General features: G+C 39.3%; 3 protein-coding genes across 3 annotated transcripts in view; 2 read left to right on the top strand and 1 right to left on the bottom strand.

The window, feature by feature from the left end:
* lrpprc (leucine-rich pentatricopeptide repeat containing) overlaps window positions 1–10,466 on the top strand; it is a 48,040-nt gene extending 37,574 nt beyond the window's left edge. Inside the window, exons 31-38 of the mRNA XM_060872151.1 lie at window positions 1,277–1,365; window positions 1,492–1,696; window positions 3,073–3,203; window positions 3,915–4,030; window positions 6,742–6,816; window positions 6,985–7,066; window positions 7,672–7,814; window positions 10,226–10,466. Of these exons, the coding sequence (XP_060728134.1) occupies window positions 1,277–1,365; window positions 1,492–1,696; window positions 3,073–3,203; window positions 3,915–4,030; window positions 6,742–6,816; window positions 6,985–7,066; window positions 7,672–7,814; window positions 10,226–10,291 (907 nt within the window). The 3' untranslated portion in view covers window positions 10,292–10,466. The remainder of the gene's footprint in view (window positions 1–1,276; window positions 1,366–1,491; window positions 1,697–3,072; window positions 3,204–3,914; window positions 4,031–6,741; window positions 6,817–6,984; window positions 7,067–7,671; window positions 7,815–10,225) is intronic.
* Window positions 10,467–10,998: 532 nt separating this feature from the next.
* Window positions 10,999–17,540, bottom strand: abcg8 (ATP-binding cassette, sub-family G (WHITE), member 8). Its single transcript, XM_060872152.1, has 13 exons — window positions 17,401–17,540; window positions 16,762–16,866; window positions 16,486–16,633; window positions 15,362–15,600; window positions 14,520–14,652; window positions 14,014–14,283; window positions 13,753–13,918; window positions 13,547–13,645; window positions 13,141–13,340; window positions 12,956–13,032; window positions 12,530–12,797; window positions 12,301–12,428; window positions 10,999–12,189 (listed from the first exon to the last, which is right to left on the bottom strand). The coding sequence occupies exons 1-13, from the start codon at window positions 17,467–17,469 to the stop codon at window positions 12,052–12,054; spliced, it is 2,040 nt and encodes a 679-aa protein (XP_060728135.1). The 5' UTR covers window positions 17,470–17,540; the 3' UTR covers window positions 10,999–12,051.
* Window positions 17,541–17,779: 239 nt separating this feature from the next.
* abcg5 (ATP-binding cassette, sub-family G (WHITE), member 5) lies at window positions 17,780–26,708 on the top strand. The gene is made up of 13 exons (XM_060872153.1): window positions 17,780–17,951; window positions 18,312–18,433; window positions 18,783–18,919; window positions 20,608–20,706; window positions 20,804–20,936; window positions 21,452–21,591; window positions 21,805–21,934; window positions 22,839–23,052; window positions 23,129–23,334; window positions 24,181–24,319; window positions 25,301–25,486; window positions 25,673–25,785; window positions 26,254–26,708. Exons 1-13 carry the CDS (start codon window positions 17,788–17,790, stop codon window positions 26,436–26,438), a joined length of 1,968 nt encoding a protein of 655 aa, XP_060728136.1. The 5' UTR covers window positions 17,780–17,787; the 3' UTR covers window positions 26,439–26,708.
* The last annotated feature ends 788 nt before the right edge of the window (window positions 26,709–27,496 follow it).

The following is a 27,496-nucleotide window of genomic DNA, read 5'->3' on the forward strand; positions in this document are numbered from 1 at the left end:
GGTTGTAGGCTTTCGAGCCTATACAGCTTGGAGTAAGACAACATGCATAAAGAGGATGATGTGGTCAAAATACTCATTTGCCTAATAATTCTGCACTCCCTGTACATGCATTGTGGGCAGATCTGTAAATCATCCAGGATATTATTCAGGATATTCCCCACCTTGTTCTCAGAGTCTCCTGGGAAGAGCTCCAGACTCCTTGCGACCCCATATAGGATAAGCAGTACGGAAAATGGGCATACAGATGCATGGATATAGTGTTGGCCTATAGGCTATTTGTTGTGATATTTAAAAGAGACTTAAATAGTGAATAGATGCCATTTAATGTTCATAGTAGGTCAAATTTAATTCTTAAATTTCTTGCTTATATACATTTAATAAATTCTCTCATGCGTACAGTCAATAATGTCAAGTTTACCGCTATGGAGCTTGTACAATACATCTTTATACAGTAGGTGTCATTACTTATGAGATCTATACACTACCTAGGTTCATTTTTCCCATTAGTCTGCCTCTGCACTGACTCACACTACAGGACTCCGTTCATGTCCACTATAAACAATGCCATTACTTTATCATTTAGAAGCAAGTGACAGCAACTCAGGCAAACAAAACACACTTGAACCTACACAGAAAATGCCAGAAGGCCTAATGTTTAGTGCTCGCTTTCTTGTAGCTGAGCGTCTGAGGTCTTTTCAAGCTCTTGTGAGTCCCTGCATGGGTACAGAGTCCTGTAGCCGATAAGCGTTTTGTCCGCCTGCATTTGTGTGGCTTCGATGGCCTTTTAGTCTCGAGTGGAGTGGAGGGCTTAGCAACCAGATTAAGAAGATTGGTAATAGAGGAGTGGAGAGAGAAATAGATGGATGGGATTGTCAATTGGGAGGAGAGGAAAGCAGGACAGAGGGATTTTCCAAGCTCGATAAGAAGTCTGACCCCTGAAACAGCGGCAATCTGCAGAGCGCACTGCTCTAGGCCCATCGCCATGGCGATAAGGTCCGACAGTAGCTGCTCAATTGGGCAACAGAGCTAATCTGGACAGAGAATGTAATAAGAAAAAATATTTGAGGTTGTAGGGAGCTAAAGGACAGCAGAGAGGGCATCTGGGACCTAGGATAGTCGGTTCCCTCATATGTTCAGGTCTTGGAGTTTATTTTTGATAGAACTGAGATGCCACTAAAGATCTCATCAAAATGTAGGCTGTGCACAGACTTAATTGATGTGTGATATTCATGTTGTTTGTTGTTGGGTCCTGATAATGTCCCCTTTTTCCCCACAGTGCTTCCAAACATATTGCCGGATTTAAGCTGAGTGAAATGGCCAACAACCTCCAAATAGTCACACAAGTAAAGCAAGCAGACATTAAAGGTTTGTCAGAGCAGCATTGTATTAATTCATTTGTAACATCTGTTTGTTTTCTGCATTATTACTAAAAAATCAAAACAGCTAAATCAACATTAATGTCTATGTCTCTTCTCTGTCTTTTTGATGAAGGAGCCTTGGCTACTATTAAAGACATGCTACAGTATGACCAGGTGCCCTCACATCTGGCTATTACCCGATTGGTCCAGGGTTTGGGTAACCATGGAGAATTAAATGGCATCCAGGAAGTGGAGAACATTGTTAAGAATTTAGGGACCTCTGTCAACCTGTCCTACATGCTGTTTGTGAACAACAAGGCTTTGGCTCATATTAAAAAGTGAGTTGTGCTTGTCTATCTGCCTGTCTGCCTGTTTGTGTGCCTGTCTGTCTTCCTGCTTGTTGTATCATACAGTGAGCTTTGCTTTGGTCTGCTTCTCTGTGTCCCCGCGCCTCTGTGTCCCCGTCTCTGTTTGCCTGCCCCTGCCATTGTGCCCCTGCCTCTGGGTCTGGGTGCCAGTCTGCGTATACCTGTGTGGTTATGTGAAATGCCTTAAGTTGGTGTCAGGTGCACCGATTTCTCAGTCCCTGAATCCACTACAGCCAACTGTCCTCATATGCCTCAGTCTGTTCCTATCCCCATCCCCCTCTTATTATTCCATCCCCAAATCAGCTGTGATGGCTAGAGCTACTCAGTCTGAATAATTTACCACGGGCCACGCTAATGTGGTGGCCTGTTTCCGGAACATTCCGTCTCGCCTCTTAACCAGTCATTTTGGCTCAGCTGTGCACACCGCACGTGTCACTGTGGTTTAGGCCCAGGCGGGGGTCAGAGTTCACTCTGACAGCAGTGTCCACTGAATCGTGAGGAAATGCATTGCTCTTGCGTTGTCCTCTGCTGTCGATTGCTGACAGCATAGGACCAACATCTGCGACTGGCCCCACACTCAACTGGGAATATTAATGTAGCCAATGAAAGTTTTACATCCTTATTATTCTGTGTGCAAGAGTGTTACCATCGCTTATCTCCACTCAGCTGTATATAGTCGCTGTGACATTGTTTTAGCCATGAGTATCTAGTGAAGGGCAGAATTTTGCATTCCTTTACTTTGACTGCTGTACAGAACATGGTGGCAGATTTAACATATGTTTCCCAAAATGACTTAAAACTAAATGGCAAGTTATTAAGTGAAACAAGTCAGAGCTCCTTCTTTTTGTTGTGGATTTTCTTTCTCATTTTCTTCCAGTCTTCAACAATGTCCATTATCTCTATAGCTGATCACATGCCTAAACACTTCAGTACATTTTGTAACTTTTGCTAGCGCTGTGAAAGGACACGATCATTTATTATTTCCGGTCTTCTGTTATGTATTTTTTTCCTCATACACTTAACATTTTCACAGCATATTGCTTGAGAGCCAGCGTGATCTATATTAAATAAGACTTAATAATCCTGCTGATTGTTTAAAGTCATTAGATACCATAATAAGGCATTCAGAAGACTTTTTTTAAATAATTTTTTTAAGCGAAATATTTTTTCATTTCTTTTTCATCTGGGTATCATGACAGGAACAAACCCTTGGTGCCCAAACTGTACATTAAGGTGAAATGTTCAATAGAAAATGGAGATAATTATGTTGCTTATGCTTATGTTGTGTACTGTTCTGCTGTCACTTCAACGTCTTTGTTCTTTGTCTCTTTCTCTCTCACACTCAGTGGGGACATTGACAGTGCAGTGGAAGGGCTCGAGGCTTTGTTCACCCAAAACTCGGACGGTCCACAAAAAAGTATTGCCTTTGTCTTCCGTAAAGTTCTCGAAGCCAACAACGGTGATGCCCTTGACAAATGTAAGACATTTGTTATTTACATGCCTTTAATATAATTCTGCTGCTATGTACACTTTAAATTAGGGACACAATTTTTTCATACTAGTGCAATATTTAGGTACTCATCATTTCTGATAATGTTATCAGTAACCAACTTGGTATTAAGTAATCAGGGGCATCATGGAACAGGTTAAAAACAAGCAGCATGACTTGCACTGACTCACAAGTAAATTGGAAGGCCAGGTGAGTAAGTGCACAGTTCATAGCTTGTTATTTAAAAACCAGGTTCACTGAGCTTTACACTCACTGCTAAAGGCTCTTTTGTATCTCTTCTTTGTATTTTCACTTCTTTGCAGTAGTTTGTTGTCTGATGCAGGTTATTTAACTGTATAAATGTATGTATTAATCCTGAAATACATCTCGATTGCAGTCAATCCATGTCAGGTTTTAGCAGAAAATCGAGGCTTGTCGCGTATCCCGTGTTATCAGATGGTTGAATGGGACCCAGGAATTATATCCAGGAATTAATTCCAGAGGGTCATGAGAAACCTGGATGCAAATATTATTTATTTGTTTTTCAGAAGGTGTACCAGAACAGCACAGTGTGTTTGAATTTCTTTCTTCTCAAACTGTAGGGATTTGAAGTGAACCGTTATTGATGCACATTAAGTACACTTCCTACTGAAATACAGAGTGTGGTGGTGTTTGACTAAACGTGCCTTTCTCTCTCAGTGAGTGCAATGGCGGAGCGGCTGTGTAATCACTTTGCCACCTACAGACCTGCCACAGATCTCTTCCTGCAGTACATAGACGTGGGCAGGACCGAGGATGCCAAGTTCCTGCTGCAGGTAACTCGATTCATCCCACAGCCACAACATTCTCTAGGTTTATATATATATATATATATATCTCTACATATATATATATATATATCTACAGTATATGAGACAGTACATAGTGAAATGAGACAATGTTTCTCCAAGACCATGGTACTACATAAAACAACACAGAGCTAAGGGCTTATCTAGGACAACCTAGTGCAAACGGTGCGAGACAAAAGACAACACAATACACTACAGGACAGATACAGGTACTGAAATGTGGTGTGCAAAAACAGCATGTAAACAGTTTAGTGTGTTTGTGTGTGGTACAGATCAGTTCTGGTTGTCGAGGAGTCTGATGACTTACAGGAAGAAACTGTTTGTAAGGGCCTGAAGCTGTGCATGAAATGTGTGCTATTAAACTTTTATTCATTATTATTTATTTATTGAATATTTGTATATTTTAAGTTGGTGTCGAAAAGAACGTGTGTAAATTTGATATTCATTTCCTCTTTGTCGATCCCCTTCGTGTGAAACATGCATCTTCTAATCATTTGCAAGCTTATTTCCTCTCTGCATGTGCATTATTTGGTGTAGACTCTCAAGGCTGGCTCAAACTCTTCTGTATGCTTGTAAAGCAAATGAAAAGAGAGGCTAAAATGTTGACAGGGTGTGTTCGAGTTAGAGGTGATGAATTCGATGTTAATGCAATTTGACTTTTTAAGAAAAATGTAATGCAGACATTACAAGCTTTTATAGCAATAGGAACCAAAATCCAGAATCATTTACAATACCTAATATCACTTTCTGCAAGTTTTATAGACATAAATGAAACGAGCATCACAGACCAGAAAAAAGAGAGAAATTCTCCACCTCAACTATTGTCATCCTTCTTACAGAGTTTACCCAGTCTAAATGCTGCTGATTTTTAAAGGCTGTAGCAAATTTACCTACAATGGAACTCAAAGGCAATCTGTGATTATTTAAAAATTTATTTATTTATTTATTTTTACATTTTTATTAAAAAATTAGATTACACAATGCGCTTGATGGGTACAGAAATAATGAAAAAAAAAAGAATCTTGCTTTTCCTCCCTATGACACAAATGAAAAGCTCTGTAGCTGAATAGATTTGTTGAATAATGCTTACTGAGGCTCATCCACTGCTGTGCTAAACTAAAAGAAAGACGGTCAGATTACAGATTACTGAATATGACTCATGTTAGCTAGGTTTAGTAGTTCGACATATTTTATCAACTGTATTAAGAGGCAGAGTTTTAGTAGAATTTCTTTATAAATGAATGCTCACTTGAAATCCTTGGTATCATGTTTGTGTACACAATTATTTAACTGTCTGGGTTTGCCCAGGCGTGTTGATAGGACGGGAGGGGACTTGAAAAATTGTCAAGCCGAAGTTACTGCAAATTAATTCATTTAAACCGAACACAAGTGAAATTTTTATTTATTTATTTTTTAACTTGACGCAATTATCGACATTATTATGACCACACAGCTTGTCAAAATAATGTTTGCAGCTTAAAAGGTTTCATTACATTTTTAAAATAATTGAATTTTTATCTATCTAGGGTGTAGGTCCACTTAATTACTTTTTGGCGTTTATAGAAAGGATGGTTTAATAATTGCTGATTAATAAACAGTGTTTATTATTAGGATCAGGTTTGTCTCCTGCTTGATTGGAATGGAAACCTGCATCTCCATCTCTTCGTGGAGAAGGTTGTACACCGAGCTTCTGTTGTGTTCAAATCCAAGCTGAAGTCGATCAATACCACAGGAACACGGCTGTTTATCATAAAGTCGAGCAGTTTTTCTCGTGCCGTGGCTAGTGACTTGTCTCTTGACGCACTTCGTTATTATAGGACTGAGCGCAATGGGCCGACAGTCATTCAGACTCGTGAGTGCCATTTTTTTGAAGACCAGGAATGATTGTGGTGTTCTTCATGCAGAAGGAAACAATATCTCATGGCATCTTATTCTGGGGCCCTGAAGTGTTCAGGGATGTTTGGCTTCATAACATACATAGAAGGTGTTTAGCTCAATCGCCAAGTATTCATCAGCAGCTGTTTTTGCTGTCTTAGTCTACGGGCAATTGTAGCTCTAGCCTCACGCTGTGAAGAGCAGAATTGTAAAAATCATCTTGAATCTTTAGTCTGTTGCCAGTTAACTTGTTTCCATTTGCTTGAATTTGCTGAATTCTGCAGTACAGACTCGAAAAACGACTCAAACTTCACTGCTCATTCATGGCATCTCATGCACTGTAGGTTCTTTAAGTTTTTTTTTCTTTTTCATTCTTTCTTTCCTTTTTCTTCTTCCCCTCCCTCGCACCACTATTCCCCTGTGCCATATTACTCTAATGAAAGAGTACACAAATTATACACTGGGGTCTGAAAGCCTACAGACTCAAATCAAAGCCTTTATGTGCCTAAGTGAACATAATTATACTTCAGATTGGGCTGGAACAGTACATTTTAATTTTTATAAAGAATTAAGTGGTTATCCTTCTGACTCCCTATTAACTGTGTAATTAACCTTCCGCTGTAGAGCGCAGTTTGAGACGCAGGCGAGGATGGGAACCGTTCAGCACTTTCAGTACAAACATACTGTGCTTATACAAATAGCTACATGCTCCTACTGATTTAGACGCATACACACACAGACAGCTCGACCTGATGGCAATCTTGCAATCAGTCTTAGTGTATATTATGCCTCTTTTCTTGTAGCGATGTGCAGCAGTGGTGGAGCAGAAGGATACAATGGTGGCCTACATGACCAAAGTTTCTCAGAATCCAGGGCAGGTAAAGTGTACATTTAATGCTAATCCTGTAGCATTTTATAATCCAAAAACATACTCTAAATTTGTGTGCATAAAATGCGATCTCTGCCGTGGTTTACTGTTTGATTGAACGAAAGCACGGTCTGTATTTAAACCACAGTAAAAGTATTCTTTCTGCTCACTTTTATAGAGTGACAAGATAAAGAAACTGCTCGAACTCATCCCAGACTTTGAGAAAGAGAAAGTCTTCACCTTCCTGTTGAAATGCTATAGTAAGTATGAATCCTGAGCTTGTCCACATCTCCCGATAGGCTCTGCACTTCAGGAGTACGAAGCTCACCCTCGTGTATTTCCTTAACGACTCTAAACTTTCTGCATGTATTTGGGACACAACCTGTTCTCCAAGTGCACTTTGAGCCAATACAAGGAATCGAATGCACCTGCATCATCATTCCGTCCTCTGTGCTTATCAGAGTGTGCGGCTCGGTTCTCAGGACTGTGGCTAAGTACTTATTATCCGGCCTATTAAAAATGCAACAGGCCGGCCGTGCATGCTGGAACCAGAAAGCGCATTTTGCTAATGCAAACATGTGTTTTCTAATGTGGGCCTGCTCTAGCCAGCCTGGTGTAAGAGCTTTGACATGTTGAAGTACTTACAGAACTCTTCTGTGGCTGTACATAGTGCAGCAGCACATGAGTGTTTAACAAGTCCCGTGGCAGCTGCCCCAGTGCGAAGCAGCACTAGATATTCAACAGCGCTCTCCCATTTGAAAACGCCTTTAAAGCACATTACTCATACATAGCCCTGTTTCTTTTCCCCTTGCTCCTCCTTTCTAATTCTCTTCTCTCTGTTTTTCGTTCTGTCTCTGTCTGTCAGGTGTGGATAAAGACCTGACCTCAGCCAAGGCTCTGTATCAGCAGATGCAGGATGAAGGGCTTCAGGTGAACGAGTTGTCTCTAAAGAGACTGGCGATGCTCTACAAGAACGCCGGAGAGACGGTTCCCTTCGAAGAACCTCCAGTAAATATCACTCAGCTCTCCTACGAATTTCTTAGAACAATAATGACATGCAGTAAAGTATAAGGACAAATAGACGACAACTCGTATCATATCCGCACTCGAACAAGGACTGGCATGGTTTATTTAATTAAATCGGTGCTTCCTGGAACATGGCTACTTTCTCAAGTCACAAAGTGATTATTTGACTTTCTCCAGCTTCAAAGATGTTTATTACACATGATTCTTATCTCATTCTTGTCAAACAGTATTTTTAGAGAATCGAGTGGAATGATTTTTGTTTATTAATCTTTCCCTTTTCTTTTTTTTCCCAGAAACTATTCACACACACAGCAGTCATAAATACACCCATAATAATAATACGTCTAACAATAATAATGACAAATTGCTTTTAATAGAGGTTATTAACCAAACAAGCGCAATGACATTTTTTCTCAGAATACTACAAATACGACACAAATTCTCAGAATACTAATACCATAAAGATTACAAATGCCATTTTTTCACTCTAGGCCATGGCTTATATTTAAAGAAAGTGAAGTTCTATATTTATTGAGCAGACCGAGTCAGGATAGCTGCCAGGCTCTCCTTTACATACAGTATACTGTGTTTTTAATACAACATTCAAGCAGAGATGCATCAATGTGCCTTTAAAAACCTGTGAGAGAGCTATGGCTGTCTAAATTCAGCATTTAACTAAATCTCTAACACAAAAATCTCTGGCTTTACAAGGGCCGTGCAAACAGTGTCGAAATGTCGTCTATGCTAGATATAATACACACAAAATTAATGCACATTACATCGCCCAATAATATTGTCTTGCTTTTGATCAGCATGAAATAAATGCATAATTTATTACATTTTTTATACCACTTGTAAACTCTGTTTAAAAAAAAAAAGCACAGGTCTGTTACATCTGCAGTCCAGAAGTTAGCCGTTAGTTTAGAAAACATAAAAAAGGAAACATTCACTAGACACGTATACAGTTTTTTAACTTTTTGTACCGTTTTCGTTAGTGATAAAGTAATGAAGTAAGCTACCACACTAAATGTGTTCGTTTTAAATTAAAGGGCTTGATGTATACAGCTCCAGTATGTCTAGATTGGTAGCTCAGTGCTTAAGGTGTTGGACTACTGGTTAGGAGGTTGTGAGTTCAAATCCCAGGTCCACCAAGCTGTCACTCCTGGGCCCCTGAGCAGGACCCTTAACCCTCAATTGCTCAGCTATATAAATGAGAGAAATTCAAGCCGTGCTGGATAACGGTGTCTGCTAAACACCATAAATGGACTGTATTTCTATCATTTCACAGTTCTGTAATTAGTTGGTTGTTTATCCTCGACATTTTTTTTTTTTAAATGTCTTGCACACAACAATACAGCTTCTAAAAATCGTCTTAACATCAGAAACATTGTTACAATATGCAGTTTTGGTTCAGAATTAAATACTATAAAATACATTAAATACCCGTTAGAGTATTTGGTGAATTTTGGATTTGTTTTTTTTTTGTTTTTTTTTGTTTTTTAATTAATCATCAACCAGTTCACAGACTCTCACAGCTTTAAGAAATCTCAGATACCTCTCACCCTTTAATCTTCCTCTTTCACCCGAGCTGACCATGCCCTTGCATGAACACCATCATCTAAAGCTCACCTCATCGCCACTCATCAGAACTGCAGTCCTCCTCTCTCTTGTATTATTTAGGTCCACTATTGCCGTGTTTTTAGAAATCTACTCGAACAAGAGCCTGTCAAACTCTTACTCACACAAAACCCCAGTGCTCTCACTTTACCTTTTAAGTTTGCACAAAGCAATCTCAGGTAGCACCCCCACCTCTTTAAATACCCTTTTCTCGCTCTCTCTTTCTTGCTCTCTCACTTTTTTTCTCTTTCCCACGGGACAATTCTAACCTTTCCTGAGAGCTCTGATAAGGAAAGGATTTGAGGTGCTGTTTGCTTCCTCTCCTGCTATTAGGCTTCTGCTACTTATTGACTTTAATTACAACATTAATAGTGAGAAAACACGACGTCTGTGCCCCAGCAATCTTCTAAAGGTACTCACCCTCCACAAAAAAAATAAATAAATAAATAGAAGCCCGCTTTTTGAAACGGCCGCCATTTAATTAGACGGATTTGAACAAGGGCAGAGTGTAAAGATGTTTACACACTTAATCTGCAAAATGCAACCACACAGAAGAATTTAGATTTCTTATTAGTCTGGCGTAGAATAAAAGCTGTAGATTTGGATGGTGAACAGATGTTGTTTTGGAAATAGAAATGTTACACAGAACAAACCCCTTTTTAGAGACAAAATGGTGCCAGATGTTTGTCCAGTTTGGGCTTTTTTTCTTTTTCTCCACCTTTCTTTCCAAATTTTAAGTGTCTTTATATTTAGAAATGTTTCTCTTCTTCCCGCAGGAGACGTTCAAGTTCTACGCTGAAAAACTGAAGGCTTTGCAGCCCCAGACTTCTACAGATAACTAGAATCTCTTCTCATTATTCTTTTGTCTCTTCATGTGTTTTTATACGTCTGCCCTGCCCACATTCTCCAATGCTGTGAAGTCAGTGATGCTTAGTTAACAACTATCTCAGTACAACTGCATTGAAAACAAATACCATGTACAGAAGTATTTATGCTAATAAATGTGTTACACATGTGGATGTTTGTTTTCAGCTTTGATTTTTCTACTGTTTTTTGGCTTATAGGAATCCTTGCCCAATTGTGCACTTTGAACATGTAATATCATTTGAGACATTTGTAAACAGTTTTAAAAAATATGTAGAGATAAGTTTGAATGATGAGTGAGTGCGTGTGATAGCATTGGTCTTTGACCAGGGTGACTCTAGCCACTTGTTAGCTTGTATATAGAGCTTATGAGACTTTTGTTCTTTCTTCCAAGTGGATTGGTATCAAACATTATCTATGTCACTGCCAGCTCTCGCCGTCCTACACTGATCTTCTCCTAGCTGCCTTGTCTGATTATTGAGAAATATGTAGGTGCCAATTAGCTATACGAAAAGACTAAAACTAAGAATAAATAAGTAAAATAATAGTTTTACAACAGAGCTCAGTTTTTCAGTGATAACTTGTACAATACACACAGTATTCTCCAGAATTATATCATAAATCTGGGATGTTTGATGTGGGCAGGAAGATGAAAAACACAAACGTACCACTTATATTTCAGGTATTTTCTTGCTGTGTTCATTTAATAGGTTTGTTTTTGTTTTTTTTTTGTTTTTTTTTGGCACCAGTGCAAAATATCAGAATTTTAACAAATTACAAAAGATCTCCAAGATATTGCTTAAATATGCCTTTTTACATCAATAACTCAATATTAAACACACTATAGGAAATAAACATGCAGAAAAGACAAACAAAAGCTGCAGATGGATGTTATTTGCCCCCTGTCCCCAAAAACTAGTCTACAAAGGAAGATGGGTGTTCATGGTGCTTTGCTGCCACCCAGCGGCAGTTAGGGTGTAGTCTAATAAACAACCCAAAACAATTACAAGTCTTGTGTTTCAATATTATCAACACACCATGTAATCTCCCATTCTCTATATTTGCTTATGCATAATTCCAGTTATCATATCATATGTATACTATAATTATATTATATGTATAATGTGTGTGTGTGTGTGTGTGTGTATGTATGTATGTATGTATGTATGTATGTAAAAGCTTGTAGCAGTACTTTATTAGCTCATTTAGGGTTTGCTAGACAATCTCCTAGAGACTTAAGCAGTACTCCTTAACTTCACATTTCAGTAATTTGGTGATTTCTAAAAGGGTCACAATATTGAATTCCAGAGATTTGACATTCTGCATCCTCCTTTCTATTCTCTAACTAGTCTTTCGTAAAAGCATACTATAAAATAAACGCTTAAAACAAGCTGCTCAACAACCGTTTGTTCATAAGTGTCTCCTGCCACATTGGACACTCATTCACATATGGACCTGATAATTCATGAAACAATGGGACAAGCTCTTAAGACTTTTTTTTTTTTTTAGGAAAAACTAATGAATTTTTTAATATACAATTTTGATTATTTTTTTTCCTTCACTGTCCACCAAATTGTTGGATTGTTAAACACAAGCAGCACATGAACACTTTTCTCCAGAGATCTCATATATCTCCTCGGTGTAGACCGAGAACCTGCTGGTGCTGCAATCCTTGTGCAACAGGTCGGCTTCACGTGTAGAAGTTCATCCAAAAGAGATTTTGACTTTAGATTTTTCTTCACCAATCCTGAGTGGACTTCTGCTTAATGAACTTGAGTGACAGATAGTAGAGCAACATAAAGACCAACACTACAGCGATAAGCACTAAATAACAGGAATACAGTGGGAACTGGTTCATATGCATCATCTCCACGACCTGGCAGGGCCAAAAGAAATGAATCCATGTGAGTAATTTGATTGTATTTTGAGTTAGTGATGACTATGTTGTGTGGGGGAAAAATGCTTGATGAAAAACATGTATTCTTACTTTAATGCCATCTACATTGATGGTCAGGTTTCCTAGGCTGACTGAATATTGGACTCCACGGAACTGAACCTGCAGCATCCCATCAAAACCCCAGCGCATGAAGGAAATATAGGAAAACCAGGAAGCGACTGAAGAATGGAAAACATTGATAAAAACAACAGCAATGCTTTTTCAGAATTTGGTGTCAGGAGATAACATTTTTGAGTGTCTGTGAATGACTGGTTCTTACCCAGCCACATGTTCTCCAGGTTGATGACGAAGCCACCGGTCAGATAAAAAACAGTGAAAAGGGAGTTTCCCATGAAGGATGAGGTCTGGAGGGTGGGTAGCACAGCTGCTGTGAACAAAGCCATGGAGCGGCTGCAGTATACCATCAGCCAGGCCAGCAGGAAGTTGAGCAGGAAGCGTTCTGGTGAGTCGTTTAGGCCGGCTAACCAGTAGATAGGCAGGCTATATACCAGTGTGAAAACACAGTGCTCTGGTAACTCACCCAGGACCTGAGAGAGTGAGAGATGCACACATAATCACTGCGATTTTAGGCCATCAGTATCCAAACATGGATAGATTACTTTATACTTCTAATGCATGGAGCTTTGCTGCCTCCTGGTGGTCATTTTGCAATTCTTGGTGTACAGTAGCAAGATATGGTACGTACCTTAGCAAAAAAATAAGGGGTAACTGAGTACATTCCATCTTCCAGTTCATGATACAGCATGGCCCTTTCTGAATGACCTATAAATACCACAATAACACGCATCAACACAGGGTAAATACAAACAATGTACAAATTGTTACGCAAGGATACTTTGAACATGTACTGTATGTGCATTTGGGACTCACACTTAGCTATGACATCCAGTACTACAGCGAATGGTGTGAGAGCTCCAATCATGTAGAGCAGGGCCACAGTGTCCTGCACTGGCAGCTTTTCCTCACCTGCCCCGAAGTACAGGAAGCCCACGAGGAGTGACATCAGCAGGGCCTCTAGGCCATGCACCATCATTGTCACCAAGTCACGGAAATCATTATATACCTGCCGCCTGCTTACACAGACATCATGTAAGATAACATGGGATGAAATATTGAAGGTCAGGTCAAACTTGCTAACCACCAAGTCTCTAAAGTCTCAGTATTAAAGGGTTCTGTTCTGTTAATATTGATATTAATAATCAATATTTAATATTGCTCTGCTATTCCACAAACTCTCTACATTTCATTTAACATCCAGTGTTTTGGAATTTCTCACCTAATCAGAATGGAGAACTGGTGCAGTCGGCCTGGACGATGGTCCTTCCTTTGTGACACTGTGATGCTTGTTTCGGCTTTTGGCGTATTATTGATGTCGCTAGCAAAAGCATCACACAGATAGTTTTCTCTCTAGGAAAAACAGCCACCTGAAATCCCCAACTTCAGAGATAATCCTCCGGAGACAAGCAAGTTACAAAGATTTACCTTACAATATTTTTGTCTAGCACTGGACCGTTGTGCTCCTCAGACTTCCACATGAAGTCATCAGTGTTCTTCACCTTCTCAGCAAACTGAGCTGCCAGGACCCTTGTTCTCTCCAAACACTCCGCTTCTTTTTCTGAGCTGCGGCGGTCAACGCTGATCAAGTCCACTGTGTCAGACAGAAACAATACTTTGATCAAACCAAGCTATTCACTGAGCATTCACTCAGATGCGTGTTCAGTCAGTCAGTCCAGGCTCTCTCACCATAAAAATCAGAAGGATTGCAGTAGCGTGGACATGGATGCCCCAGAGATGTGAAGTAGGGCACCATATCTTTGGCAGGGCCACAGTACACGGCTGAGCCAGAGGATAGCAACACCACCAGGTCAAAGAGCTGGAAGATGTCTGAGCGTGGCTGGTGCACCGAGAGCAGGACCAGACGGTTCCCTCGTGCCAGACGAGACAGGGTGATAACCAGGTTGTGAGCAGTAAAGCTGTCTAGACCTGAAGTAGGCTCATCCAGGATAAGAATACCTAAAAACAAACATCTAGAGATGTGAACAAATTCTAATAGCTGTTTTCTGTAATCAGCCAATCAGCCTACAATGCATATATTTGGACAAAGAGGAAACACAAAGAAACACAAAGAACTAAGAGAACATGCAAACTCTGCACACACTAAACAGAGGTGGGAAGCAAATGTGCTACACAATAAGTCACCGGGGTCCTAATTTTATTTGTATTCGTTTATATTTGTATCTCAATATTACCTGGGTTCCAAAGTAGCTGAACAGCAATGCTGACTCTCCTTCTCTCTCCACCAGACACCCCACGCACATAGCTGTTTCCCACTCGTGTGTTAGCGCACTGTCTCAGCCGCAGCTCGGCAATGACATCATCCACCTGTACAGACTGCTTTATCAGGCTTACATACAAACCATCTAAACAAGAGTGTACTATTAAATGGGGCTACACCAGTTCATTTAGATTTCCCTGAAATATAACTTGGAACTTGTTTCAAACCTTTCTATCATGTTCAAGGATAAAAAGCCACATGAACTGAATGTACTGTATCATCGCTAATGTACTGACTATGATAATCCAGACATTTTCATGGTTTCTTGGCATTTGGTTTGCCTTTAAATATCACATAAGTCATTTTATAATGAGAACTGAAAGGAAAATCTGAAGCACACCTGATAAAAGCAAACTTTCTATCACAACTCAAATTTATCACATCTCAAAGTTACTAGTATCACTTTTGATTGCATGTTTTATGATAACTGGCCTTGATAACTGGGCGGCCATCTCTGTAGGAGAGATGAACATACTGTACACACTGAACTCCCTTACTTAAAGTTCTACAATAATTTTATATGTGGCCAATAAAAAATATATTTGCTGTCTGTGTAATCAGAGAGTTTGTTTACGCTAACATAAACCATTATTACTTTATTTTATGTGAAAGTAATCTGTGGTGTATAGTTGGCTGAGAGATGGCATACCTAATATTACATATCACATTTTCACATATAGGACACAAGCTCTATTCGATTAAATAATAAGGATGTCAAGGACATTTGGACAAATTTATGAGTGTTGCATGGCTCACCCTTTGATCTCTCTGTGCCTGTGTAAAATGTGCTGGTAGGCGCAACTTGGCCACGAAGGCTAGAGTCTCCCGTACTGTCAGATGGGGTAACAAGCGGTCATCCTGTCTTACGTGAGCGATGCTTTTCTTCACTAGCGAGGGTGTGCAGGGTCTGCTGTTGATGAGAATCTCTCCAGATTTCTTGGTGCCACCTTCATCACGACATGTTATAATGTCCAACAGGGAGGTCTTTCCACAGCCTGTGGAAGCCAAAGCAGAAAGAAGTAAATATAGGAAGTGCTTTCTGCTCTATTTACAAAAACTCTTGGACCACAAACATGCAAATCATATATTTTTATTTTAAGAATTCAAGAAGTCAATGAAACGGCAATGCAAGTGTAGTTAAAATCATGTCATGTAGACATGAGACATAAGACAAAATTCTCCATGTAAACCATATTTAACCAACTGCAATTTGTTTTATTAAAAGATCCATTAGTCAGATTTTAATGAGCATCTTGGAGAACCTCTAACAATTCTTTTGAATTCTTTGTCTGTTGCACTTGCATCTGTCTTCCATCCGTCCATATTCTGTATCTCTTATCCTAGACAGGGTCGAGGGGAATATGGAGTATCTCAGGGAACTTAGGGAAGAAGGAAAGATACAACCTGGACATGGTGCCAACTTGTCTCAGGGTATAATCATACACACACACACACTCAAACTATACAGATAATTTAGAGATGTCAATCAGCCTCCAACTCCATCCAGGGTGTATCCTGCCTTGATGCCCGATGACGCCTGAGACAGGCACAGGCTCCCCGTGACCCGAGGTAGTTCGGATAAGCGGTAGAAGATGAATGAATGAATGAATCAATCAGCCTCCAACACTTTAGATTGGGGAGGAAACTGGTGTACCTGCAGCAAACCCTCTAAACAGGGAGAACATGCAGCCTTCATACATAGAGTGAGGGTGGGACTCCAACCCCCAACGCCGGAGGTACAAAGCAAAAGTGCAAACCGCTAAGCCATTGTTCAGTAACCAAGAGGAAATATATATATCAGAGACCTGTATTTAATAACCAGGGTGTGTCAGATTTTAGCACAGTCTAAAGACTGCTGCACCTTTATGCACTTTTCCTACCTGAGCTGCCGATAACAGCCAGCATCTGGCCGCTGTGCACTCTCAGGTTCAGGTCTTTAATAGCAGTCTGCTTGTTCCCCCGCATCTCCCAAGGCATCTTAAGCTCTGACAGTTTCTCATACCAGGGGATCTGTGCTGCTGTGTCCACCTAGAGTACACGCACAAGTGTGCATGGTATAAGCGTGAATGTTTGCATTACAGTGACAGGAAAACAGTCAATGCATCATGTAACATCATTCATTTCAAATGAATTTGTTGGCTTCTCAAAATAAATACCTGATAGTGCAGATTTCTGACCTCCAACTCATTGCATCCTCCACTGTAAGTAAAATACAGACTGCTGTCCTCATCCGCAGAGGAAAACAGCCTGATATCTCTTCCCTGTGTGCAGGAATGAGGAGTTAATGAACAGCTACTTTCAAATACCACACATTCATGAGCTCATTTGTTCATGCTAAACAAATGTTCTAAAGCAAGAGCACTAAGGGTCTCAGCGTGGCTTTATTTTCAGACATGAATGTATCAAACTTGAGAGATATATTTTAATGGAAATAGAAGTTCTGTAATAGAATTACCACTGTCAGTCTGAACAGATAATAAAACATCTAACATGCTTTTAATCAGATTTGTCCTGTGCCAGTAGATAAGTGGACAGACAATGTTGAATTTTTGCCTGGATCAGAGTCCGTTTAAATAATGACACGCATTCTCATTACATAATACAGAAATTTAATCCCGCTTCCTCCTGCCTGAATTTCACCAACAGGTGAAGTCACAAGTTTAAACATGATATAGAAGACGGAATTAAGGGAAATAGACATCAAGGCAGACAGTAACTAGGAATAAATTTCCTCATTGATTTTGTCTCTTGTGTATGATTTGCTTATTTGTTTCCTCTTTATGGTTGTGACTCACCTCGTTTTGTTCAGGCAGTGTTGGGAAGCTGAAGCTTCTTTCCGAATTGAACACAGTGTCATCGGTCATGGTGTCTAGCTACTGGGAGCAGAAGAGGTGCTGAATTGGGGTTAGAGACCCCTTGATCCGGGTTGAAAACCTGAAGAAGTGGCTGTTGTCTCTCTGCTGGGAGAGTGTGTTATAGAGAGGAGGCTCTGTCAGAGCTCGCTCTATATACAGCACTGAGCAAAGGTCCACTGATAAGCTTCTTTTTTAGGGTGCCAGCTTCACGGGTGTAATGTTCACTGGAATGGCCTGACTGAGGACTTGAAGCTTCGCGCAGTAACAACAATAGACCTGACGGTTCAGGAAGTCTGATCATTTCCATGAGAAATTACATGAGCAAGCATGAAGAGCTCGTATTCCATGCAGGCCAATGGCCAGAAAAATGGCTCAAGTGAATCTTTCAGGTTTGTTGCGGATAAAAGGACAGACATCCAGAGCCAAGAGCCTTCTAACCAAACCCAGCCGTCCTGTTGTCTCAGTGTGAGCAAAGTGTCCTACACCGTCAGGTAAGAAAAAAACAAGACGCCAACAAACAATGTTAGACTAGGATCATATCAGCTTTCATGTCACCTGTGACAGGTGTTAAGTGTTAAAAAAGTGTTAATGGATAAATATTTTTTCTTGCTGTTTAATACTTAATACTTTAGTACTTTCAGTTTATAGTAACTTAAATAATCAAAAATAATTGTCAGAATACATTTTTTTGTTGTTGTTGTTTAATGTAGTAATAAATTATCACTTATTCAGTAAGAAGACTTCAACATGATCAACATGTTCTACTGTATTTGCAAATAATTTGTGTTAATTGTGATCGGTTCATCTAAATTTGTACAAAATATACAGATTTGAATGTATTTGTGTGTCAGTGAGCGTGTAGGGCCATGGTGGGATCTCCCGTCCTACAGAAAGAAGTGGACTCGGCAGATCCTGAACGATGTGTCGTTTCATGTGGACAGTGGTCAGATAATGGGCATCCTTGGGAACTCAGGTGAGGTTTATGGCTTGTCTGTAACTTCTATATACAAAGATATTTGAGTTTTAAATTCTCTGAGAACACAACTGAAATAGAAGAACGACAACATACCTTCCAACTGGAACCTGTGATACGAATCACGTGTAATGTCCTGCATGCACACACACTACGCTCATATTTTATAATTGTTGTCCTGTGGATATGGGTTGTAAACAGACTTGTTCCAATGTAAATACTTTGTTCAGTTATATAACATTATGAACTGAAAATTATGACATTAAAGTTATTATCATAACAAAAAATTCTATGCATGATGCTATAGATATTTCCATTTAGGATTCTAATTTCTAGCATTCGTTATCAGGCTCTGGGAAGACCACGCTGTTAGACACTATTGCGGGCCGTATTGGAAACACCGGCACCCTTGTTGGGGAAGTGTTTGTGAATGGAAGGAAAGTGAAGCAAGCACAGTTTCAGGAATGTTTCTCCTATGTCCTTCAGGTCAGTATGTGTGTATTTGGGTTAGCAGGTACAGTATACACAGTACATGTATGTTCCATACTTTGTATAAATAGAAGACTAATCTAGGTCTGACCTTTGAACATACAACATTCGAATTAAGCAGGTGAGAAGTATAAGTCTGGGTTACTAGAGGTTAAGTCTGTGAAGCAGACCTATAAAGTTTTATAGGCACCAAAGGGATGAGGCTGAGTGCACTTAAGAACACTTAAACTATCTTCCTCTGACCTATTTGTGTGTATCCACCGTGAAATGAAATAATAATGAAGAGACGGCTGTTATTTAATCTTACTTTATTACAGATAAAATTCTCAGGACTCTTGGGTGCTGTAAATTAAGCCAATCATTCATTTAATTCTCTGGAACATGCGTTGCTGGTTATATTCAAGCTTGCAGTCATTAATAACACAAAGAAACTCAAATGACCTGTCAAACTTAGGAGTAAACACCAGGGACTGTGTGAATCCAGTAAAACTGGGTGTATATTAAAAAGAAAATAAACAGTGCAAAGTGCAAAGTATTCATGAACAGCTGCTCCGAATATGTATCATCATCATCATCACCACCATCACCATCATCATCATCATCATCACCACCATCATCATCATAGATAGAGAGTGAGTTAATTAAACCATTTGAAAAATCCTGTAATGCAAAAGTTTAATACCCTGTAACGTGGGATACCTTAAATTCATACCACACATCATACCACGTCTAACTGTGACCCATGGGCGCATTTCTCATTTTTTTCAGTTAGGCTTTCACATCACTAGTATTACTTTAATCTGGGTATACTTTTACCTCTATCCCTCTATCCCTCTATCTATCTATCTGTCTGTCTGTCTGTCTGTCTGTCTGTCTGTCTATCTATCTATCTATCTATCTATTAACAATTGACAAACAACACGGGACACTTTGTGCTGTGAACAATATTTTTGAATGTGTTTATACAGTAGGTATAATGAACCACATTTGCTAATTGCAGTTCACACCATATTGTGTACATTTATACATCTAAGCAATCGAGGGTTAAAGGCCTTGCTCAGGGGTCCAGGGGTGGCAGCTTTGTGGTCCTGAGTGTTGAACTCACAACCTTCTGATCAGTAGTCCAACACCTTAACCACTGAGCTACTACTTCCCCATCTGGTACCAAAAACATGTGTAACACATCACAGTGTTCTCACTCTATATGTGAATTTGACCTGTAGCTGCACGATTGTATGAATTGTACTGCTGCCACATGATTGTCTGATTAGATAACTGCATAAACTCGCAGGTTTACAGGTGTTCTTATTAAAGTGCACAGTAAGTATAGGTGCCATCTTGCTAACTACCTGCGCTGTATGTATAAACAGTTGAGAAGCACAGATGGAGATGCAGGTACGGGTTTAAAGGATTATTTTGGGTTCTAATGTCTGTAAACATTTGGCTCAGAAACCCTGCTTATTGTATTGTACTGTAATACATGTCAAATGAGATATTGAAAAGGTTTCTTCTTCAAATTACTAGGTGTGTGTATGATAGACATGGAAATGGATTTCGAAAGCCCTTCAGTATGCTGTTAAATGAATCAAGCTGTTATGGTGTACTATATTCTCAGGTGTTTGTGTCAAAGCATTTCTCTGCCATTCTTCTCTAATGGGCACTATCCCTTTCTCGCTGCTTCTCAGAGTGACAATCTCCTGAGCTATCTGACAGTAGAGGAGACGCTCACATTCACGGCTCAGCTGGCTCTGAGGCAGCACTCAGCCAGTGCCATCCGCAAGAAGGTGATTTCCTAGCTGTCACTATAAAGACTGGGAGCCCCTTAATATATTTACAGACCCAGCAGTGCATGAACCTCAAATCATTTGATCTCCATGCAAGGTGGCTGCTGTTATGGCTGAACTGAGTCTAAGCCATGTGGCTAACACTGTGATCGGAGGCCGAGTCTTTCCAGGTATCTCAGGAGGAGAGAGGAGGAGGGTGTCCATCGCTAGCCAGTTGCTCCAAGACCCCAGTGAGTTTACATCCGTTCACCTCTCTACAGTCTTATACACATTTGACGATCAACACACATCAACAAAGTGAATCATTAATAAGTGAGAACAAAATACAGGAAGCAAGAAAATACTCAAGCTCTGATCCCCCAAAACTAAGTCAGACAGAAGGAAAGAGAATATTAAATACAGGGTTATCATGCAGCATATATGGAATTAAGCTGTGGTCCATGAGGGTTCCTCTGGGGCATTTTATCTAGCTCTTCAGACCTGAGTAGGCTCCTGGGACACATGCCCCAAGTATTAGGCAACCATGTTTAATTAGAAAGGCTTTCTCTCTGATGCTTTCTTCAATCAAGCAGGAAATAGATTAATCATGCAATTAATTAGTCTCCAACTTTAAGTAAATTGGATGAACTAATGAGTCAGGTGAGACTAAACTTAAAGTTTCTCAACAAAGAAACAAAGTAGACTTCTAAAAAAAAAAAAAAAAGTTTCTTATGAGTTTTTTCTGACTTTTTAACCCTCATTACAGAGGTGATCCTCCTGGATGAACCAACCACAGGCCTGGACAGCATGACAGCCAATCAGATTGTAGTTCTGCTGGCAGAGCTGGCTAAGAGGGATCGTATCGTCATAGTAACGATCCATCAGCCTCGTTCAGAGCTTTTCAGAGTGAGTGCAAAAATGTTCCGTGTCACTTCTGTAACAAAAAGAAAAGACTGATTAGCTTTATAAGCGAAAGCATTATCTAAATCTCTCATATCTTTATGTTAGATTACCATGAAAGTCATAAATGTTAATGTTTTATTTATTTCTATGACTTAGTAATGAAATCCCAAACTTGTGATGTGGTGATTAGCAGAACTGTGGCTGTCTGTACTGTAGGTCTTCAGCAGGATAGCTATCATGAGCTGTGGAGAGTTAGTGTTTTGTGGAGATCCTGGTGAGATGGTGGATTTCTTCAGCAGCTGTGGCTACGAGTGTCCTGAGTATTGCAACCCATTTGACATCTATGGTAATATACGTCTACTGTAAACCCTCACACACTCTGGTCTTCATCGATCCACATTTTCTATTCTTCCATCCTAAGTGAAGCAGAATCCAACTTCCTAAAAGTGTTATTCTGTGAACCCTTTCACATAGGGATCACTGAGATAAATATGTTGAATAAAACTATACAGAATCTTTCCTGGAGCATGATAAACAGGATCGCTGAAAACATACCACTATACAATCTTACAAATTAAATAAGGCTCAATTACAAGTCCCCTGTGTTTCTTTGGGTGACTAGTAGTTCTAGCTTTCTAAAAAGATTTTTCTTGGAAGCTTTGCTGAACATGCGTATGTTTTACATGAATCCTTTAAAAATGCTAAAAGCAGTACATCAATTATGTGAATAGAGAACGGTAAGGTAAAAGATTACATATTTAGATAAACAAATCCCTATACTTTTACAGATAATGTTAGTATCTGTATAGGTTATTTATGTTTAAAATTATTATCACTGAAGTGGAAATGGAAGCATAGGAAGATCAAACTAGAGAAGAAGAAATGGTCTGGGTGATCTGAATGACGCATTTGAACCCAGTGTAGATCCAGAATTTAGTGCTGTGCATGTGATCTGATCAGTGGTAATAAATATTAATAACAGAACTGAACTTGTATCAAGTATTATAGAAGTTAGAAAACCTCACCAGGGTAAACCTCAGAAAACCAAACTATGCATGACATTGAGCCTAAGAGTCCAGAAACCCTGAAAAATAAATTAAAAAAATAAATAAAAATATGAGAAAGCTAATGAGATCCTGCTTGATTAAGCTGAAGTAAAAGCTCTGGATGTTTTGATGAAGTCTGCTCAGCATGAAGAGATGATCGATTAGTGTTATAGACTAACTGAGGCGCTCCTTTCTGACCACCAGTGGACCTGACCTCGGTGGATACACGTTCCAGTGAGAGAGAAGCTGCCACCTACAGACGCATGCATGACATAACTTCAGCATTCCGGAAATCAGAGATCTATCAGAGAATGTTGTGGAAGATTCGGCAGAACTGTCAGCGTGCTAATAAACCCATGATCCCCTTCAAGAGCAAAGAGTCCCCCAGCTGTGTGTCCAAGTTAGGTGTGCTCCTCAGGTGAGAACCGCTTATATGGGCAATACCATTCGATCCATAGCGTTATTGTGGACAATATGATATTCTGTCATTACAGGAGGACGGTACGGAATTTGTCTCGGGACAGAATGGGTGTCATCATGCGTCTCTCTCAAAATCTCATCTATGGCCTGTTTGTGGCCTTTTTTGTCATGCATCTTGACAATGATGTCACCAAAGGTGCAGTGCAAGACCGGATTGGTATCATCTACCAAGCCATGGGTGCTTCACCATACACAGGCATGCTGAATGCTGTGGCTCTGTGTGAGTTCATTCCTTCAATCAGTCTTACTCACATCATCATCAAATAATTAAAGTCAATTTGAATCCTGTAGTTATATGTTTTAGACACCTGTAGGTCAAAATAGAACAAAGAGAGACCAACTTCAGCTCCTGTCTCCATCAGTGAACAGTGACTTCAACAAGACTTTTTTTAACTTTGTGTTAAAACTCAAATAATTTATTGCTAATGGAATTGCTCTTTTTGACTACAAAAGTAAACAGCTATAGAATAAAAATGGTGTTACTGTACATAGATGAGGATGCCTTCTTTACCGAGTCTGGTTCCTCTCAAGGTTCTTCGTCCTTATATCTCAGGATTTTTTTTCTTTCCACTGTCACCTCTGGGTTGCTCATTATCGACAAATTAAACAAATATAAAATGTACCGTGTATACCCTGAATTTATATAGATTTCTAAAGTCCCTTGTTAAAAGTGTTATATATAAATGAATTGAATTGAATTAAATAGTTCCATGATGCAGATATAATAGTAACTAGATCTCTAGTGAAGGAAACAACTTTAGATGATACTCAAAGTCTACTTTCTCATTTTTTAATACCTCACACCATGACCAATGCTAGTCACAATACAGTACATTTGCATTAGAAACACACCTGCTTGCAAAAAAAAAAGGTAAGATTAAGCGGATCAAGAGTTAATAAGCCAGGTGTTTAAAGCTCCTTGCTCTCTATGCATCTTTTCATTACATTTGTAAAAAGTCAAGCCTTCAAAGTCTATCTCTAAGAAGGAACATAAAATCCATCACAGTACCCAACCTATCAATCATCCAGGTTCTCCTTGACTGTTGATATGCTGTGTTTCATGCAGTCCCTGCTGTCAGAGCTATAGCTGATCAGGAGAGTAAAGATGGATTGTACCAGAAATGGCAGATGTTCCTAGCCTACATTGTTCACATCTTCCCCTTCAGTATCGTCAGTGTATTTATTTTCTCATCTTTCCTTTACTGGTGAGTATGTATAATTTTTCCTCTGTGTGTGTTAGGCGTCCACATGAGCATGATCAACTGAGGTAGGGCAAAACTGTAGTCTGATAAGGAAGTTATGATAAGGAAAAGAAAATAAGGATGGAATGAATGATAGTAAAGCATGGGGTAACTAAAGGACAGGTTAATAAAGGGCATGTTTATAAGATCGTAAAATTCATGGTGCATCCCATATCATACTCATGCACTATTCTAGACCGATTTGTAGTGTAAATAGTGTAAATAGTGTGAATAGTGTGTTTATGTACCTGCATGATGGAATGTTGTGGAATGTTGGATACTTCATGCACTCAACACTCACAGCCTTGTTAAGGTGTGGAAGAGAAGAGGGTCTGGGCTACCAGGCATTGAGAGGTGACATCGTATTACATGCATTTGACATGTGATACTACCCTTCTAAACACAGTACGTCATTTGGGACGCTGCTTATGCCTTAGTTTTTTAATTTTTTTTATTAATTACTCACATTGGACACAAGAAGTTATCTAGCACCAGTAGGGTTCTTTAATTTGTCCGTTAACCCTTAAAACGTCTTTGCAGAAACTTCCCTGAAGTTTCTTTTTCTGAGAGAATCTGATCTCCTTGCAAAATTTAACTATCAAAGTCCTGTAGAAATAAGTGTACATACAGATTGTGTACCTGCATTGTGTGTATGTACAGTATGTGTGTGTGTTACTGCATAATTACTGTGACCCTGCTCTGACTGTATTGTAGTAAAAAAGTACAGCATACAGTGTTATGTAACGTACTGTAGAGAATTTCCCTAAAGAAGCAAATTAACGTCACAAAAAAACAACAATACGTAGAACCTCATAGCTTTCATTGTTCTACCAAAGCAACTTTGTATAAAGTTTAAAGCAGAGGTAAAAAGAAATCTCTCAGGCAATGATAGATAATGTTATGGAGATTTACTGAAACTGGTGTGGTGATATATGTGTATTTCAGGGCAGTAGGGATGCACCCAGATCCTTGGCGATTCATGTGTTTTACAGCTGTGATCATGGTGCCCCATATCATCGGGGAGCTTCTGACACTGGTGCTGCTTGGAGTGGTTCAAGACCCCAACATGGTTAACAGTGGAATGGCATTGCTCAATATAGCTGGGATCATGGTGGGCTCTGGATTCCTCAGGTAACACTGTCCTTACGATTCATTTCTTTCTTTCTTTCTTTCTTTCTTTCTTCCATCCATCCATCGAGATATCCATCCATCCAAACCATCCATCCAAACCCTCCTCCATATCATTTAGCAGTTTATATCCAGTTTGGGTTGATCACTGGATAAATGCTAATGCACTGCCTTCCTGTTTCTCTGCAGGAGCACTCAGCAGATGCCGTTAGTGTTCCAGTGGCTAAGTTACATCACCTTTCAGAAATATGGCTGTGAGCTTCTCATCGTCACTGAATTCAATGGCTTGAACTTCACATGCAGTAAGGACTGCTGATTTCTCCTACGATCAAACTGGCTTTTTCAAATTTTCAAATTTCAATTTTTTTTTACCTCCTTTCCCAGAGGCAAAAAGAAAAAAAGAAATTTGTGCCCATTTGTTGTGTCTGTTTTCAGCATTGAATTACTGCACAGTGTAAAGTTATCCCAAAATAAGCATAAACACCTTACTTTGAAAGCCAACAGTGGCCTGACTAAGTTTATAGACCTGTGACAATAAAATGATTCATGTTTTTATACTGATTAAAAATGTCCGATAAGTTATTTTTATGGAACAAGGGTAAAGGTAGCGGGATACTGCTTAAAAGGTTGTGAGGTTAAATCCTACTGTTAAACCTTTAACCCTTAACCTCTTGGTTGCCGCCTGTCTTAGAGAAAGACTTTGAGAAATAACTTTGAGAAAGAATCAGTGAAATGATTGACACTCTTAATACTTATATCCTCTTCCTCAGATCCACCTGCAGGTTTCCCACAAGGATGCTTGATAAAAGATGGCAATATTATTATAGACGAGCTTTACCCCGGAGCCCTCTCACGCTACACCCTGGACTTTCTTATGCTGTACGCCTTCCTGCCCGCTCTCGTGCTGCTCGGGGTCATCAGTTTCAAGATCAGAGATCGGCTTGTGAGACGCTGAGGCGCTAAAGACGTGTGCTAAAGAAATTCATAATTTCAATGATAACCTGTTTGTACATATTGTGCTTTTGTCCGAACCAATATCCAATAAAACCTTATCACCATTACAACAAGACACCAGTGCTTTAAAGGTCTGGAGGTCATTCACCTTTCTCTGTTTAGCTTGTCAAGTTAACCTTGTCATTGCTGTTAATAGATAAAATATTAAATGATTATGCCAAGTGTTGCTATTTTATCTTCATAATAAATGTATTAACAAGTCAACATAAAATGTTTAAAGACCCTTTTTGAACATTTTCATAGAAAACAGGTTTTCTAAAGGTTGAGTGTCTTTTAAAGAGTCCATGTAGAGGTGGGTCTGAGAAGCTTCGTGACTTGGAGTGTGTTTGTTGGGGTTTTTAGGGGCAGACATGTATGTAGGCTGTGGTGTAGTGACGTAACAATAAGAAATAATAACAAGTAGAAAATCATTTGCCTGCAACGCCTCCCCTCAACCACCAGAGGGAGGTATTTAACCTCCTTCTTAATAAACACAACTTATGCATTCAACACCATGTGTTCATCTGGAAGTTCCTTACATTTACATTTAAATCACAGGTTTATATTAAAGCACTCACATTGGGATTTTTATGGCAAGATGTCCAACATAAATCCAAAAATTTTAACATAATAGATTTAACCAGTTCAATTACAGTTGCTGAAAACGTTTAATAATAACAACAATAATAAAGTATTGTTATTATTATTATTACACTTTATATATAGAGAGCTTTACACCGGTAAGAAAATATCAACAGAATTTTGCAGCATACAAGTTTATAAGCTTTACATCTAAACCATTTAAAAAATAATTTTAGATAATAGATTTAAGATACTTAAAAAGAGTAAAAAGTGACATCTATCTCATTATACCCAACTCTGCTAACTTAACTTTAGCTTAGCTTCACTATAGATATCTACTTTTACATTCTTTTATTTATTTATTTGGAACAAGTTCATACCCAGCCTACACAAGACTACATGAGGTTGTGATCTGGTCGCTTTATCCTGCCATTCAAG

Source organism: Tachysurus vachellii, chromosome 6 (assembly GCF_030014155.1).
Source record: "Tachysurus vachellii isolate PV-2020 chromosome 6, HZAU_Pvac_v1, whole genome shotgun sequence".
Classification (NCBI taxonomy): Eukaryota; Metazoa; Chordata; class Actinopteri; order Siluriformes; family Bagridae; genus Tachysurus; species Tachysurus vachellii.

Bases quoted from the DNA above. Each gene is read 5' to 3' on its own strand.
- abcg8 (XM_060872152.1), bottom strand. From the start codon at position 17,469: ATGACCGATGACACTGTGTTCAATTCGGAAAGAAGCTTCAGCTTCCCA. The intron at 13,033-13,140 runs GTGAGTCCCAAA...TGGTATTTATAG, and splicing joins ACTGGATGTCATAGCTAAGT to GTCATTCAGAAAGGGCCATG. The intron at 12,429-12,529 runs GTAAGAACCAGT...TCCATTCTTCAG, and splicing joins CCTGGAGAACATGTGGCTGG to TCGCTTCCTGGTTTTCCTAT.
- abcg5 (XM_060872153.1), top strand. From the start codon at position 17,788: ATGAAGAGCTCGTATTCCATGCAGGCCAATGGCCAGAAAAATGGCTCA. The intron at 18,434-18,782 runs GTGAGGTTTATG...ATTCGTTATCAG, and splicing joins GGGCATCCTTGGGAACTCAG to GCTCTGGGAAGACCACGCTG. The intron at 24,320-25,300 runs GTGAGTATGTAT...TGTGTATTTCAG, and splicing joins TTCTCATCTTTCCTTTACTG to GGCAGTAGGGATGCACCCAG.